Source organism: Mytilus edulis, chromosome 6, assembly GCF_963676685.1.
Source record: "Mytilus edulis chromosome 6, xbMytEdul2.2, whole genome shotgun sequence".
Classification (NCBI taxonomy): domain Eukaryota; kingdom Metazoa; phylum Mollusca; class Bivalvia; order Mytilida; family Mytilidae; genus Mytilus; species Mytilus edulis.
In genome coordinates, this window is record NC_092349.1 from 74,709,119 (window position 1) to 74,728,535 (window position 19,417).

General features: G+C 32.8%; 2 protein-coding genes across 2 annotated transcripts in view; one reads left to right on the forward strand and one right to left on the reverse strand.

Moving 5' to 3' along the window:
• Window positions 1-13,373, forward strand: part of LOC139528402 (uncharacterized) — a 47,024-nt gene extending 33,651 nt beyond the window's left edge. The window contains exon 6 of the mRNA XM_071324379.1: window positions 13,058-13,373. Coding sequence (XP_071180480.1) covers window positions 13,058-13,317 — 260 coding nt within the window. The 3' untranslated portion in view covers window positions 13,318-13,373. The remainder of the gene's footprint in view (window positions 1-13,057) is intronic.
• Window positions 1-19,417, reverse strand: part of LOC139528404 (inositol polyphosphate 5-phosphatase K-like) — a gene marked incomplete in the record, with an annotated part of 185,125 nt that overhangs the window by 146,678 nt on the left and 19,030 nt on the right.

Genomic DNA, 19,417 nt, shown 5'->3' on the forward strand with positions numbered 1-19,417 from the left:
AAAAAGTTTCGTAGTTGACATCAACCCTATACTATGTTGATAACATACTGAAAATTACATGAAACTAACCCTTGTTATTTGTTTTGCACGAATAGAATTGAAAAACATAAAAAAATCTCCAATACTTATTTCGTAGGTGACCGTTTTGTAGTGGACATATTTACATGGTTTTTTCCCACAATCTCCATATTGCAATAGTAACAAGAATGATTATATTCAACTTATGTTACGTAGTGGACATTTTCATGAGTGTCGAGTGGACAAAACCGTTTGGATCGTAGTGGACAAAAAGTTTCGTAGTTGACATCAACCCTATACTATGATGATCACATACTGAAAATTACATGAAACTAACCCTTGCTATTTGTTTTGCACCAATAGAATTGAAAGAAATCAAAATCTCCAATACTTGTTTCGTAGGTGACAGTTTTGTAGTGGACATATTTACACGTTTTTTTTCCACAATCTCCATATATATTGCAATAGTAACAAGAATGAGTATATACAACTTATGTTAACATTTTTTAAGCAAAGAAACATAATATTTTTAGAGGGACTAATAAGCTATGGATTTCTGGCATTTCCCTAGACGCCCTATTCAACAGTCATGCTCAATGATTGCAAGCGATATAAACATAACTGACTGCACAAAAAATTACTTGTAAAGATCAAAAACATTTTTTTTTAAAAGTGGCTGGGACAAGAAATCTTAATAGAACACATTAAAACACGTATTAAGATTGTTTTTAAAAATATTTTTAACCATTTACATGGAAATAAATTATTATACAAATATCAATCCGGATTTATTCCAGGATACTCAAGTTCGCATCAGTTGATAGAATTGTTTAACAAAATTTTGAGTGCACTAAGTGATATAGAAACAATGGATAAGCGTTGATTCTTGAAAAAGAAACCATGAGCCCGCAGGGCGAATGGTTTGTTTTTCATGAATCAACGCTTATCCATTGTATCTATCACTTAAACTATTGTGATAATGTCTTTTGAAAATTAACGCCTATTCTTAATTAGAAGGTATTGTAAGTGAGTTTAATTAACCATGATATTGTGCCAAACGATCCATTACAATAAATTAGATATCACAATTAAATGGTTTAAAAGAATACAAATATATTATACTAACACAACACGTCTGCCCTTAAAGATCTTCATATCATCAGGCACCCGAATGTTTTCTGTTTTTACAAAATAAGACATATTGGAACATATTTCTATTTGAATTGATCTTTAAAGGAAATGGAGGATGTGTCAAAGGGACAACAACCCGACAAAAAACATTATATATAGTGCATATAATAAGTATGTTTCCGAAATTTCTACAATAAGCTTAATTCAAGACATATCACGATTTTCTAGCATAGAAATTTGCGAATTAAAATTTGTAAAATTATGTAGTAAAACAGATGAAATCATATAATATTAATTTATAAAACAAAAATGGACCAATATTATGCAATCCATTTTTGTTTTGTTCGAAACATATGGAATAGCCAACCACTATCCGATAATAAACGACCATAATCACTTTTTTTTACACAAAATATCCACAATAACATTCAAAACCAGAACAAAACCTGGAAATCTAGACTATTGGAACAACAAAGAGAATTCAGGGATTCGAAGCTAAACAGACAAGTCCTTAGCTTTAACTCATTTATCTTAACTACGAAACCTCGTGGCTACCAACTCATACTATACGATTACCTATTATGTATATATAAAGGTAGAAGCCATGTGTGTCTGTTGTACCGATGTATATCATATATTCATTTATATATATAAAATAGACTTTAAAATCGTAACCTATTGGTAGCCCAGAGGTTTCGTCGATATGTTAATGTCAGTAACAAGTTACAAAATTTATGGACGGGTTCGATTCCCAGTGAAGGCATATAGAAATTACAAAAATTAAAGGTAAGTTTTTAAAAATAATTCCATTAGTGAACAGAAATCAGTAAATTACTCAATTCAAACTTAATGATATTAGGCACACAAAGGAAACAATAGAATATAATCTGGTGAGTCAATTTCAGTGACGGATTTAGAAAGCGTTGATTCTAGAAAAAGAATCCACGGTAAATGAATAGGCTGACGTCACCACAATGGTTTAAATGAAAAGCTTTTAACAAGCATTACATTTGCTGATATAAGCAAAGCATTTGATGCTGTTTGGATTAAGGGTTTATTACATAAACTTGAAAAATATGTTATAAAAGGAGACTTGCTATGTTAGTTGAAAAGTTACTTGTCTGGACGATCTCAGAGAGTTGTCATAAAAGATTCATTATCAAACACTGGAAAACTTAACGCTGGTGTGCCTCAGGGGTCAGTATTAGGACCCTTGTTGTTTTAATATACATAAATGATATAGCTGATGGTATGTCTGGATTCGGAAGGCTTTTTGCAGATGATACTTCAATAGGTCATACTGCACCTGATGAATCCACTTTGAAAAATTCAATCTTGATTATTTAAGTAATTGGTCAGAAAAATGGCTTGTGGAGTTTAATCCTAATAAAACTGATATTATGATATTCAGTTTGAAAAATATTTACAGTGATATTACTTTTGATTTTGGTGGTGCTACATTGAAACCAGTTAGTGCGCATAAACACCTAGGTGTCATATTTAGTAATGATTGTAAATGGAATAACATTCACTAACAGCAAAAGAAAGCAGGACTTTGTACAATGACAAAACGTAAGCTACCGACCGATTGTAGAACTGCAAATGTACATATACGTATACTTTCCTGCAATCGTCAATCTAACATGAAATGCTCAAATCGGAAGAAGAGAACTTCATTTGGATTTTAAATTGTGAACTTATTGTTTCGTAAAGCTGGGGTCACACATTCACGATTTTTACTACCGTCCTCGACAGGACCATACCCGATTAAAATTTATCAAAAGTCTTATCAAGATCCTGTGAATCGTGGATGGAAATTCAAACTTAAATCAAAATTGTAAAAAAAAATAATTTGATCACGACAACAATCAGAGAGTGTTCAGGAAGCGACGATATTCAACCGTTTCTAAGCGAATTAGTCCCGATAATCCCGTTCTGAATCCGCTTCTAACCCGATTTGTATTTTTCACCAGGTAAAATTCGACCGAGTATGTCACGACTTCGTTCCGACTCTACCCGAACGTAATCCGACAGAGATCAGACGGAGACCAGACAGTGAACCGACGCTGACGGAAGATATCCGTTAGAAAACTGTCGGCATATTCGGGATGATCAGGTACTGTCGGAACGTAATCCTATCACGGTCCGCTCTATCGCATTGCAAACGGCTTTGTCTGGTCTCAGTCGTATTGTATTCTGTAATTGTCGGGACTCTGACGTTGGTATCACTGATTAATTTCGTATTAATAACGGGACTGTTTCGGAATGGTTTCGGCAAAAAACGGTTCGAAATCGACAAGATCTGGATGCAATCTGGACTCAATCGGCAGAAAAAACAACTATGAAAAATTACTCCAGATCATTCCCGTTCCACAAGACACCGTCCAGAATACACAAGACATTGTTCGGAATTCGATCCGATACAGCAGAATCTGTCACGACATAGCCACGATTGTAATCCGACTAGACAAAATCGGCTGAGTTGTCCCGAATGTTACGGGACGCACCTAACTGTCGGGGTGCTTTGCCGAACTATTCGGACCCTTCCCGATCCGTAATAATTCTGTTACGAACTGAAACGACTGCGTCCAGACAATGATAGGACATTCCAGATAATTGAGGATACTAATCCGACTTTTACACTTTTCGTGTCGTATTGCTGTCTGATCTCAAACGGGAGCAATAATCGGCAATGTGTGAACCCCGCATTAAAGAGATGTTCGACTTTAACAATCAGGTGTAAGGTATTTTTTCGCAATTTGCACACTCATTCTAGTATTGGTTTAACTGGTTACTGATGAAACTGGATAAAAAGAAGCTTCCGTAATTAAAAGCCTTTTAAAACATGATTTCATTATGAACTGGCGTAACGTGTCTTGCACCCCTGACCAATGTCGAGGTACTCGAATACATATGTACGAAATAGGTACATTATTCAAGTTAAGAGTAAACTATAAAATGTCGAAGATGTAAGACTGTTGTTAGTATTTATGGGTACCTTAAAATCTAAGATTACATATAACATCACATTGGGAGTTCACGTAAACTCAGTTGAACCCACAAGTCGTGTTCTGGAGCTTGCTTACATTTCAACTAAAGGTACGGAAGAACGAAAAGGGAGCACGTATTAAATTTCCACAATACTATTTAGACTCTTTGTTTCGTCCGTCGTCCGGTAATACAGCATTCTTTTCTAAATCAATTTTATCTTTTAAAAGTAAGCCCATCGCAAATAAAACACGTTTTTAAAATAAGAAAATAAAGAAAAATATTGTCAAATTAATACACTTACGTCCGATACGTTACTTTAGGATTAATATGTAAATGGCATTATTGAAGTACGTTAATCTAAATCAGATATAACGACAAGATTCACATTTTATTTTAATTTTCGTCAGCAAATTGTCAATGTGGATCAACGAGATTTGCAAAACAAGGATGCTACAATGTTTTAAAAAAGTAGTGTTAAATAAATCTAGGAAAAACAGATTTTGTGATCGAGTTTTTTTTTCTATTAATGTTATGTCAAATGTGAAAAAGGTAATACGAGACTTGTGATCGCATGCAACAAATGTGAAACTATAACTATAATTGCAAATTCAGTTGAATATGAACGTTACAAATTTTAAATTATTAAACAAGCATTAAATGATTAAAAAGATGAAAAACAAACAATTTATGAGTGCAACCATTTAACTTCAAAAGGGGGAGGGAGTTATGTTTTTGTGTGACTGAGTCCAGGCTATAAACGGTAAACGGAAGATCTTGATTCAGAATGTTTTTGTTTGTAATCTTTTTGACCTAAATATGTTTTTTTTTGTCAAATTGGGAATCAGAATATTTGTTAAGGAAACCATCATAACCCCCTGGAAGTTAAAAGCCTCTGTGTTTTGGAAAATTAAACTCTCTCTCTCTCTCTCTCTCTCTCTCTCTCTCTCTCTCTCTCTCTCTCTCTCTCTCTCTCTCTCTCTCTCTCTCTCTCTCTCTCTCTCTCTCTCTCTCTCCTCTCTCTCTCTCTCTCTCTCTCTCTCTCTCTCTGACTAAATTGTATATGATAGATTAAGAAAACGTTCTTGAAATGGATTCTATGAATGTGTTTGTTGAATAGAGGTACACTGGTGCGCCACACACCCAAATCTGCCCTCGAGCTTTAAATATAGATTAACTACATATATACATGTAGATCGTTGTGTTAATTTAACGATTCCCCCAAACGTGTCTTTTCTCCCTAAACATGTCCGAAATGTATAATACTCCCCAAAACGTGTCCGATAATTGCTATTCGCCAAAACGTGTCCAATATTTAACGCCAGGACGTCTCACGTCTTTTAGCGTTAATACATGTATCTCCTAAATAAAATCGCTGATAACGTTTACGGCTATTCTATGATGGGAACACAGGTGACAAAGTTTTCATTTATTAGCTTTCATTAGTTAATTAAATGTAGGTTTTTAATGAATATCATAATTCCAAATTCAATCAAATTTTGATTGTTCAGTTGCAAGTATTTCATACTCATTTAGATCGAACCTACAAACAATTATAGAGTTGAATTAATCAGTAACTTTGTAAATTATTTTGTACTTATAAACTCTGATAATGCTTTTCCTATTTATCCGAATATTGCATGGCTGGCGTTAAGAAGCATTTTTGTTTTCACTTTTGTTATTAGTTCTCCATCTGAATTTGTGTGTATTTCAAAAACTCATCAAATCATAAAATGGTTATCCATTTTTTTTCATAAATTTTAGGTTCCAACATCACTAAAGACACGCGAGGAAGAGATATAACGTCCAGTGCCAAATAGTTCATAAATTGGTTTTATAGATTCTTTTTATTTATATGAATGTTATGTGATCAACGCCGGTTATTAGTGATTACCGTAATTGCAATTTTAATGTGTACTGTATCAATTCAATTTTCTAGACTGTTGAAAGCGTATTGTCCTTTTGCAAGTACTCTATGCATATTTATAGCGAAATGGTTTTACATTTGCTGTATAAATTAACTTTAGACTGTTGATGGTATATTTCCAGTTGCAAGTATTTCATGCATATTTGGAGAGAACATACATGTTTTAATGATTTTACTGCTCTATACTGTTTGAATTAACTTTAGACTGTTGATTGCGTATTGCCCAGTTGCCAGTATTTCATGCATATTTAGCGAGAACATAGGTTACAAGATTTTATTTTTTTACATTTGTACTGTATGAATTTACTTTAGACTGTTGATTGTCCAGTAACCGGTGTTTCACGATATTTAGAAAGAACATACACATTTTAATGTGCAGAGAAAGGGACACTTTGACCCGTTAACTGTACAATTAAACTAAACATTTTTGCTTACAATTTACATACGACACAGCCGAAATGACACCCCCACTTTTACAGTTTTTTCGGCCGGTTTAACCCTTTTACGTTCCTATCGGTCAATCTGACCGATAAGCTAAATTTGTGGAAGAGTAGTTTGCATGAAGTTTGGTATCGTTGACAATTTTTGACGTACATATGACGTGGTTGTGGGCTCAATTTAATGATCAGAATACCACCAACTTGATTTTTGGTGTCTGAAACCAACAAAATGCAATGCATTATGTCAATTTGCCCTATATTGACAAGAATATTTTGGGGGGAAAACTGTTTTATTTTTATTTTTAAATAGAATATTTTCACAGAATGTCACAAGTTGCTGTCTTTTGTTTTAAAATGACAATTTTGATAACTGTGCCGTGATCATTTACAAGAATACTATCAACACTGTAAGTAAAACCCATACACATACAAAAAATCTGATTCATAGAGTATCAACACTGAAACAAACTCATATTACACGGAATTTTCATGTTTTGTTTTGTTAGTTTTTATAGCAAAAGAGATGAGAACATCTAAAATGTGTTAAAAATTGTTAGCCAAGTCGGAATAGCAATAACAAATCTTTATTTCTTTAGTGTCTGGTTATGAGGGTGTTGGATATCGTATCGCTAAGATATAGAAATAGTGACATATAGACGAAAAAACGAACATTTCTGAATAACTTTCTTACAAATTTGCTTGAAAAAATAATAATTTTCAAAAACTAGCTTTAAAGAAAAAGAAGTTGGATTATGTTCTCCAAAAACTAATTTCTAGTCTTACAGAGAAGGTGACTTATATGCTTAAATTTCGTTAGTTTTCCAATGGTTTTCTGTGGCTCAGTGGAAAGATGCACAGTCTTACACCCGGATGATCGCGTGTTTAAACCTCACTGCCGGATGATGAAAAAATAAATTCCTATATTAAATGCTTTCAATTTCAATTAAGACAACTGAAATACATGATTACATCAAAAAGAAAAATTTACCCCCCCCCCCCCCCTTTTTCTCCCCTCTCTCTGTTTTTGTTATATTCTTAGCCTGGGCACTCAATAATACCAGATTTTTATTCAATATTTACTCAAAATTCTTTCCTAAAGGCTCATTCTGTAAGCAGTTATGAATAGTACATCCTTAACATAAACTTGGGCCATTTATTTGACTTTGACAAAAATTCTCAAAAAATCCACTATTTTTCGGTGTTTCGAATCTTGACATTTCTACCAATCAGACAGGTTCTGCATCTTTCTGTATAAAGTTTTCACCGATAACGTTTCCGAAAGTCTTCATGCATTAATTTAACACTAAAACTATGTTCTATTTTTGTCACTAAATGTCTGTAAAACCGCTTTTCCGTTTGAATAGTACATTTTTGTCACTTTAATTCAGCATGTCACGTGACTTTTAAAAGATATCAGGTGACCAACGTAAGAATTATTTTCCTTAAACTAAGTTTTCCTGAAACCTTGGTCAATTATCTATCAGATGAGTCTAACTTGTCCTTTGAGTGAGCTTTTTATCGAAATGTGCAATTGATTGAAAACAGATATCCTTTATTCGGGAAGAAGAGGTAAAAATCCTTGAATGTTAAAGGGTTAAAAAAGAACTAACGTACCTTATCTATATTTTTAATGAAATGGCAAAATTAGTATACGTTAATGAAATAGAAATAACCAAATAACGCTTCATTTGGAAACGTTTTGGGAATAAGACACGTTTGGTGGTTAGTTGAGAAATGGATATGTTTAAGCGTTTAAATACAAATGAATTGCTTGGCGATGTTTTTAACTAGACATGTTTTGCAGTTCTGTGACGTCAATGTGGACACGTTTGGGGAAATCGGACACGTTTGGGGAAATCGGACACGTTTGGGGGGAAGGACACGTTTCTGAGTGTTGCATATATATTATGGATTTCATAATGACGATTAAACAGTACATATGCTTGGAAGATAGACGCATAGTGGTCACCCAATGTTCAGTGGCTAATATTTCACGACTATTCAGGACTGTAGGCAAAACGCAATTATACGCTAAAATAACGGTTCCATAAAAGAGCTTTACTCTGGTGTATGGAAGAGTAAATGATTCACAAGTTATTAAACGAGCATATTATGAAGTAAAATTGAGAATGGAAATGGGGAATGTGTCAAAGAGACAACAACCCGACCAAATAAAAAAACAATAGCAGAAGATCACCAACAGGTCTTCAATGTAGCGAGAAATTTCCGCGCCCGGAGGCGTCCTTCGGCTGGCCCCTAAACAAATATATACTAGTTCAGTGATAATGAACGCCATACTAATTTCCAAATTGTACACAAGAACTAAAATTAAAATAATACAAGACTAACAAAGGCCAGAGGCTCCTGACTTGGAACAAGCGTAAACATGCGGCGGGGTAAAACATGTTTGTGAGATGTCAACCCTCCCTCTATACCTCTAACCAATATAGAAAAGTAAACGCATAACGTCTCTTTTTTTCTTTGTTTTATCATTTGGGCGTTGCAAATATTTAATTATGGAAGTATTTTTTTTAGTTTTATTAATTTTTTTGAGAGTGAAGAGGACAGTGTATTTGCTTTGTTTTTATCTTAGGTTAAATAATACGTGCGGGGGGGGGGGGGGAGGGGTCACTCGTTGTTTTAACTATTAATGTTATTTCTTTCAATTGTTTTCTCTTCGTAGTAGATTCTACTCCTAAATTATATTCTGCACTCAAACATATATCTCCTAGTAATTGAGTTCTAATGAATATACTCTCACATGTTAATATAGAAATACACTTAAATGTTTTTCTTTTTTTTTTTAAATGTTCAACTACGAAATAACTTTAGTCAAATAATATTTTTTTAAATATACATTTAACATTTAAAAAAATACTTTGCAGAAGGAATCTACGAAATTATTTCATATGTGATGCTGTTATACTTTGTCCATGTGATCACTCAAGATTATAAGATGTGCAGAAATATAGATTGAAGGAATATCCTGACACAAATGATATATGTAATGACTGAAAGAAGATATAAATACCATTCGTATAATCTACTACAAATTTCATTTTTTGACATGGAATTTGCTCTAAAATTGAAAGAAGTAGTAGAGTTCAGGTGTAAATAAAAATCCGATGTAAATTTCGTTAGCATCACAAAATATGCATCACTGCACTTTCAATTGTGAACGCATGCAGTGTTTTCAGGCAATTTCCACATCATATTGAGAGTTTGCGTAAATTCAGTTAAATCAACAAGTAATATTGTGAGAAAAAAAGTGTGATGAAAAAAGTCAAAACCACAAACAATTTAAAATCTATCTAATAAGCAAGATAAAGGTTCTATCACAATTCCGAATTGCATCTTTCGTACATTACCTCCTTCTCCTTGTCTCGAATACAATATATGTTATTGTCTCCAGGTTTAAAATTAAACCGCATTGACGATTCATTTTCAACTCTCTTTCGGGGTCAGCTTCAGTTGTCATTTGTCTTACTTAATCTATCGACCCATCGATAAAACGGAAATGGAATAGACCAATTGTTACTACTGATTTGAATGAATAGAAGTTTTAAAACTCGTTTTATCTTTTAGAAAATATTGAATTTAAAAATCTCGACTGAACAGAGATGATAATCTTAAGGAAAATTAAAATCCGATTGTTCAGAGAACAATTAAAAGTCTTTGCACATCAACTTTAAAAATAATGGATGGGAAGCTATTTAATTTTTAGCGACATGTGTAAGTTTCCTTATACTATAAAATTGAGAATGGAAATGGGGAATGTGTCAAAGAGACAACAACTCGACCAAATGAAAAAAACAACAGTAGAAGGTCACTCATAGGTCTTCAATGTAGCGAGAAATTCCCGCACCCGGACTGAGGCGTCCTTCAGCTGGCCCCTAAACAAATATGTACTAGTTCAGTGATAATGAACGCCATACTTATTTCCAAATTGTACACAAGAAACTAAAATTAAAATAATACAAGACTAACAAAGGCCAGAGGCTCCTGACTTGGGACAGGCGCAAAAAATGCGGCGGGGTTAAACATGTTTGTGAGATCTCAACCCTCCCCCTATACCTCTAACCAATGAAGAAAAGTAAACGCATAACAATACACACATTAAAATTCAGTTAAAGAGAAGTCCGAGTCTGATGTCAGAAAATGTAACCAAAGAAAATAAACAAAATGACAATAATACATAAATAACAACAGACTACTAGCAGTTAACTGACATGCCAGCTCCAGACTTCAATTAAACTGACTGAAAGATTATAATTTCATCATATGAACATCAGGCACAATCCTTCCCGTTAGGGGTTTAGTATCCTACCATCATAACATACACGAGAAGAACATAACCCGTGTCATGCCAACAACTGTTTTTTTTAGAATAAATGTGTTTAGTTCCGATGCAAAGACCTTATCAGTGACTCAATATTAACGCCAAAATATGCAATCTTTAATGACTTGACAGCAGTATCCTAATTATATCCCTTCTTAATAAGTCTATTCAAAGGTTTTGTTAGTTTCTGAGGTGAATACTGACACTTTTGTGCTTTATAAAGAATATTTCCATGTGATGTGAAATAACTGAACGTATAAGAAGTCTGCATGTTGAGCTATATTTACGAATGATGTCCTTATACCGATGATAAAATTTAGTAAATGTTTTGACTAGTTTGTGTTATCGAAAACCCTGTTGTAATAATTTTTCAGCAATACATACATTTCTCTCGTTAAAATCTAAAACATTGTTACATACACGAGCGAATCGTACAAGTTGAGATACATAAACACCATAAGATGGTGACAAGGGAACTGATTACATAAATTAATGTTTCTATATGTTTTTGCCTGAAAAAAGGGAGATAATTGACAACTCTCACAGGATAACTTTATTTACGCTGCTTCCAAGATTATAGGTCAACCATCAGACTCTATTACTGTATTATGTACAATTATTCAATAATAATCAATTAACCCAAATTAAATCATTTCAGGGACAAAAAGTCCCATGAGATGTCAATGGATTGTTTTCGACCAAACGAATCATATCTTTATCACAATGAAGCAAAACATTATGCACTTGTTCTTTAATCAATATCTTTAAAAGTGTCAAAACAGATAAAGAAAAAATGTTATCGACGTCTTGACAACGCCTATTATTGTATGACGTCAGAGAGTGAAATAACCACGTTTATTTCACATGTGAAATTATCGGTTTTTATTCAACTGGGAAATCAATGTAATTCATTGCAACCAATGTAATAAATACATTTTTCTCTATCACAGACCATTGAGATTAAGATATCAGTTATGGGAAATTCAGAACGGGAAATAACCTTCATAAGGAATGTTCGTATCGATTTGGTCAAAATCTTTTACGATAAGGAGGAGATGCACCCAAAAGACAAAAAAGTATAGACGGGGTTAGTTTCAAAGGCTCAACTATGCGTTATCCGATATACCAAACATCAAAGCAACATCTTTCGAAACAAAAGTTACACGCAAGAAATAAAAGTGGCGGAAGAGGAATTTATTTTTAATTCAAAACCAATACTTTAAACCCGAGACGTTTTATTTTATATGAAAACAATAAAATCGAGTTTAACATGTCATTTCGAGTGTCAAGTGATAGATTATTGTTTACTGATTTGAAAATCTATGGTTTCTATACACTTTTTTTGTGAACGATTTTGGGACAATGGTGTTACTTCCAGTTTGAAAAACGTTATTTCTGCCCTTTTTTATAGTTTACTGGGCACTGATTCCAAAGCATATGATTTTATATACTTTCACATTAAATAAGTAAAAAAAAACTACTTCCGGTTAACACTAATGCACTTCCAGTTGCCTTTTTCAAAGTCAATAGCTTTTAAAAAAAATCCATGGCTTAATCATGCTTAGATATGAAGTAAAAACAAAGATCAAAACCTAGAACATCATATTTTCCAATGATCTAAACCTCAATTTCAAGATTATTAACCAAGAACCTGAAATAAAACAAAGAATTTATGTTTATATTACATGTGGTTATTAAAGAGAGATTCATACGTCACAACTAACGGTTACAATACAAGTATGCATGTTCACGACGATAACGGGATGCTTATGTCATATAATATAGATCCGGTCGTTTTTTTATTGAAATATTGTTCCAATATTTGCATCGTTGTCAATATAACGGAATTTGATGCGACTGTCATACTAGTGAGGGGTTTTGCTAGCTAAATAAAAAGTTTTAATCCACGTTTTCTACATAAGAAAAATAAACTCATCATAGATACCAGGACTAAATTTTATATATACGCCAGAGACTCATCAAAATGACTGTTCCAAGTAAGGAATATAACAGTTGCTATCCATTCGTTTGATTCGTTTGTGCTTTTGATTTTGTCATTTCCGCTTTGAATTTTTCTCCGAGTTCAGTATTTTGCGATTTTACTTTTTGCTATATCACAATTTCATTCTTAAGTAAGGTCAATTTTACAGGCTTGTGGAAATATGTTTAAAAATAATGTTTTTTTCTAATGTCTTGATTTTATAATCTTATCAGGAGACAGCCTGGATTACATTAATGGTCAAGCGTTTACTACCAAAGACAGGGACAATGATCCATGGACAGCCAGCAATTACAATAATAATTGTGGTATATACAGCAAGGGTGCATGGTGGTATAAAGGGTGTGGACATTCTAACCTGAATGGGTTACACGTAGAAGGAGGACAGACTAATTATAAAGGAATGTTTTGGTACCATTGGAAGAATAACTGGCATTCAATGAAAACTTCGTCAATGATGATTAGGAGATTATAATTGAAAAAGCATGTCAAATTATATTACTGTAAAAATAAGAAGAGATTTGTCTAAAACATTTCATATTGCATTGTATAATCTGTTTGTTATTGAGCAGGAACTACGTTTTTTGTATTTTATATATGCTTTTGCTCATTTTAACGATCTAAATGTCAGTTTGAAACTTTCTGTGAAAATTACTAATAGTCTCTTTCATGTTATATACATAATAATGTCTTTAAATATAAGCAACATATTCCCAGATAAAAGTCTGTGTTACAAAATGTATCTCACAAAGAAGTCAGCATGATTTGTGTAAATGTTCCAAACCATATGAGTATTTGGACATACGCGTATGGCCATGACTATATTTTTATACTCATATGGTCCGACCGTACGCCTGTGGTCGGACCATATGAGTATAATACTCATTTGGTTATCAAGGGGCCGGACCATATGAGTATTTAGACCATTGAGTTTTGGTTTTTTTTTCAAATAACTTTTAAACGTTTCAGTAGGCTTGGGTGACATTTACTACCAAACGGTATCATGGCTTTTTTGCTTTTGCAAGTCTTGGTTGTGCACGATCCTTTTCAGGTACACAGTTTGTTTGCGAGTGAAAAGCGAGCCTTTTTGCAGATCGATGCGTACAGTGATACCGAGGTCTTTGGACATTCGGATCTCTACGGTGGTATAACTAAATCCCAAATATCGCAAAATAACTGCAATACACCATATTCACAAGACATTTAAAATAAACCATGCTCCTTTCCAGTAACTTTTTGTGAACAGTTCATTAAGAAATGTTGGGAATTTAATTATTTAAGTCGACATATCGCACTTCACCCGTAATAACAAATCGGCAATGGTCATCGGTAATGACCATCGGTATAAAATGTGACAAGTATAAGTAAAATAAACTTTGTGAAAATTCTTATTTTTCATTTAGCTAATCTTTTTATCATAATATAATAATAAAATTACCTATATGATAGCATCTTTTTAATGAACGATCATGCCATATGCAGAGTTTAGAAGAATTAAAAGTAAGCTGTTACATACTGTTAATTACCCCCACCATACGCGTACGGTCGGACCTTGTGAGTATACACCCGTATGGTCATGACTATACGCGTATAGTCCAAATAGTCATACGGTCCGGAACATAAATATATGTCTTGGTGAAAGTTGCTGCCCATATATATTTCGAGCCAAAACTATTTGTGAATTCCACTACAAATAAAATATGTGAGTTTTGACATTTACGACGTCAAAATAACAATCCAAGTGATCTATTGGGATTGAAATGTCCACACATGTTTAGTTATCAATACAATTGATATAAATTTTAAGGCACACATTTAGATTTTTTCAATACTATAGACCAGAAAGGCTTTTTTTTTTGGACTTCCTTTTTTGTTCTTGAATACGTAAGACCAAGTTTTCTCGTCAATAGTGTTTTTGTGTTGCAGCTGATGACCAAAACGAGAGATCTCAATACGGTGGTTATATTTGATAATTGAAACTTGCGGTCTCGAGTGTTTGTTTTAATTGAAGTTATTTGGATGTTTTATAGGGTTTTATTACATACCGGTAAGAGCTGTATGTTGATTACGTGTTAACCGGCCTACGATTTTGCTTTGTTTCTTATAATTATATTGAATAAGAGATACAGCTTTAGGACATTAATAAAGTAATATTGCGTAAATGATAATGTTAGAGATCATAACGAATTACTCTCATAAAACATGTTCTTGGATTAATTTGCACTTCTCATAAGTGCAAATTGGAAACCACACTTTTTTAATCGTAGAATCATCAAATTAAACTATAATAGTCTTGCCAATTGCGTAGTTTCTTCTGTCATCTATTCTCACATCGGACATTAAATAACAATTGCCATATTCCTTACTTGGTCCAGGACAGTTTAAGAAAGAAATAAACTAATTGTTATAGCAATGCATGAATAGATCGGCTATTAATGGGGCACAGTAAGTACCTATATAAATACCTGCAACTTGCTGGTACAGTTTATAGACGAAACGTACATATTTTTTTTACAGCAGAGAATTTAAAGATTTAATCATATCTTCACATTTCCAGTAAGTGTATCTAGCATACTTTACTTTTTCATCACAGAAATGGGTTTTAAATGAGACTCAGAAAATAAATCTGCAATGAGATTTTTTCAGACCATTCAATTAACTATGAAATAATATTGATTAGAAGGGCAGTGTAGACAGGAGAAAAATTAAAACTGTAAACAAATTAAAAGGACCATCAAAAGCATGTATTTTTAAACCCCTCAAACAAATGTTTAACACTTCAAAAATACCATTATTTGCATCTGCTTTATTACAAAAGTTAACAACAAGTTCTTTAATAGAAGTAAGGGATGTAGCCAGAAACAATGATATATAGATAAGTAGTACTAAATGCGTAGGTGAAACTAAATTTAAATGGTTGTTTGTGCAATTTAAGTAAACAGTACATAGATGGGACTTTTAAATGTTTGGAAGGGGCTTTAAGCTGAATAGTTGCGCTTATACATGTATGCTTGTTTAAATTTTGTCTTTCTGTGGAGTATACTGGACTGAATGAAGAATTGATAAAAAACAAAATTGGAGAACTTACCTGTTGTATATGCGTCAGACTACTACTACATTATTGGCTGCTTTGTCTGCCGGTATAAACACAAATCGCTTTGTGAGTACCTGGAGTTTATTTTTCACCCTACAAATGGGTATAATATTTACAGGTGTTAATTTCAGAATTGTTATTTCACAGTGAGATATATATACGAATATCAACAGTATTTATAACAGTATTAAAATCAATAAAGCTCTGTTTTCAAGTCTATAGATATAGAAAAATAAACTAACAAATGATAATCATAAATCTTCCACGGATGTCTTCAAATTAGTTGGCATTGTGTAATGCCGTGTCAAATTGGAACCGAGGTAGTCGATTTTGAGTGTATTGTTTGTGTATTCACATATTTTTCAGTTTTTAATCTAACAATCAGTCAAAATATCTTCTATTTCCATTTTGCACTTGTTTCAATCCTTTTAAAGAGGGACGAAAGATACCAGAGGGACAGTCAAACTCATAAATCGAAAATATAAACTAACAACGCCTGGCTAAAAATGAAAGAAGACAAACAGACAAAAAATCAAACGAACACATGACACAATATAGAAAACGACAGACTAAGCAACACGAACCCCACTTAAAACTAGGGGTGATCTCAGGGGCTACGGACGGGTAAGCAGATCCTCCTCCACATATAGCAACTGTCGGGCTGCTTATGTTATAGCAAATCCGGTAAATAGTCTAACTCGATGGGTCACATTCACGAAAGGGAAGGGGATAAACACGTACTTACTTGGCGAGACTTTAATATGGGAAGTCAAAGGAGCTAACTCGTCTTGTAGAAATTTTTACCAGAATCCTCTTAATACATAACGATGACATACTGCGAAAATGCAAAGTGTAAAAAAAGTTATACTGCAGAAAACCATGGAAGTAAAATATAAAGAGATAGGTTTCTACCAACAAAGCTTCACCTTAAAAAAAAGGGCGAAAGATACCTGATGGACATTCAAACTCATGATCGAAAATAAACTGAACGCCATTGCTAAAAAAGAAAAAGACAAATAAAAGTACAGAAGACGCAACATAGAAAACTAAAGACTAAGCAAAACGAACCCAACCAAATTTTGAACTATTTAGTGGGGAGTAAAGTTAAAGGATATTTCAAACTTCTATTCTTTCTTCCTAAGATGTTCCTGTATGGGTTCAGCCTCGACAGAATAAAGAAACAAATCGGCAAGAAGAAGGGTACATTGTGTTCCCATGGGAATGCTGATAGAAAAACACGTCCTCCAAACAAATATGTTGTCAATTAAGAAATCAATCATCTTGATACTGTCAGTTTCAGAGAATGTTTTGTTTGAATCAGAGTGATTTTTTACAAAGTAGTATTCATCTCTCCCTAATTATAAGACAAGATACTCGTAGTAAAGGTGTTGACATAAATATCAATTATATGGTAATTTTTATAAATTTCCTGTTTACAAAACTTTGATGTTTTCGAAAAATAAGGATTTTCTTATCCCAGTCATAGATTACCTTAGACGTTTTTGGTACAACTTTTGGTGATTTTGTGTCCTCCATGCTCTTCCCCTTTGTACTTGTTTGGCTTTATAGCTGTTTTGATATGAGCGTCACTGATGAGAATTATAAAGACGAAACGTGCATCTTGCGTATTAAATTATAGTCCTGGTACCTTTGAAAACTAATTGTATCTATGTCTATCTTAATCAAACTTAGTTCTGCACAAAACGTATACTATAAACAGTTTGTAAGGAATGGATGAATACCACTGGTATAACAGTGAGTTTCTAAGAAATGAATCATATTGCAAATTATTTTCAAAGACAATCCTGTGAAGAAAACAGCAAAACCTAAAAGTAATATTTAAAAGAACTTAGGTGGTTAAGTTGTAATCAATATATCACTATTACTATAGAGTAATTTCTTTATGAGGCATGAACCTTTTCACAAAACTAAGGTATAGGCAAACTACAGTAAATATCTGCACTGCAGTTACATTCTTTCTGAGTCTTCAGCATACAAATACTTGTATCTGAAATATCTTCAGTTAGTATGTGTCTGACCGTTCTTTCACTAGAATTTCATATAACAAAAACGAAATGTTTCTGGCACAATTTTCTTTTATTATTAGTCAACATATGTTATGGTGTGATTGTATCATGCAAAAAAATAGGAACGTATAAATTTCAATAAAATTTCACATTAATTATATATAATATTATTTTAACTTATCATAACTACAAGCATTTACGATTTCTTACATTAGTTACAATGATTAAAACATACTTTATCTTAATCATCTTTTTCATTCTTTTAAAAGCCAATTTAAAATGTCTGTATACTTTAAGGTGGTACCCAACCAAAATTAATCTGGCTTGTTTATTTTTTTTTAAATTTTGACACAGTATTTACTTTGACCCTTTGACACAAATATAAAAGTTTCAAAAAAATTGAATGAACTGTTTAATCAGAAAAATTACACTGGTTAAATAGCAGTTTGACAAAAAACTTATTTTTATCATTGAGACGCTTAGTTTTCCCTTAACAACACAACTTCATTAAAACGTTATGCTGATTTTACAGAGTTATCTCCCTGTAGTGTTAGGTACCACCTTAAATTCACAGTTCAATACATTATTTTATAAAACACTTATCATGTTTGCTCAGAGCAAATGTTTGAGAAACCAAAAATTATGTAAACATTGACAAAAATAATCAAAATAAGCCTCCTATTTGTAATCATTAAAAGTGTTTCAACTTTAATTTACCTTTTTATTATTTTAGAAGATTCTATACTCCATTCATCAGTTCCATTAAATAATAAAGTATTTACAATCGAACAATTGTTTTTAAAAGAACTAAAGATGTAACAAAAACAGACAGAATTAAACTAGGAGGCAATATTGAACAGTATACATTTTGTTAATTAATAGACACTAGATAAGGCTGAGTTGTTTTTATAACATACATGTACAACGATATTATTGACTGAATAATCCATTTCGAGATCATTAGTGATGACATGATCATGTTTTGTACCTACAACCTTCTTATTGTTTTTAATATTTTTCACTCTTTTTAAAATCTCAACATGTCATGTGAATTTTGTCAATATTTGGGTAACCATAAAGATGCCAACACAAATTATCAAAAAAAGTCAAGCAATTCATTGGCTTTATCAGAGATTTCTTCATCCTTAAAATACAATACAGAATATACTAAAGGCCTAGTATAACATGTACATTGTCATAGATCCCATGTTCATTATAAACAGCTGAGATTTTTAAAGACTGTGTAATGTTCTTGGCCATGACATTTGCAACTAGCCATAATAGACATTTGAATAGACTGTTATCATATTAATAACCCACTTTTGGCAGTGGAGTTTATAATTTTTCAACAGCTATCCTACGCTATGGTTGGCTATTTTGTTTTTTTACTATCAGTGTACGGTAATTTGGGAAACGATTAGTAGATTTCCAATAATTCATTGGTCTTGTATAGA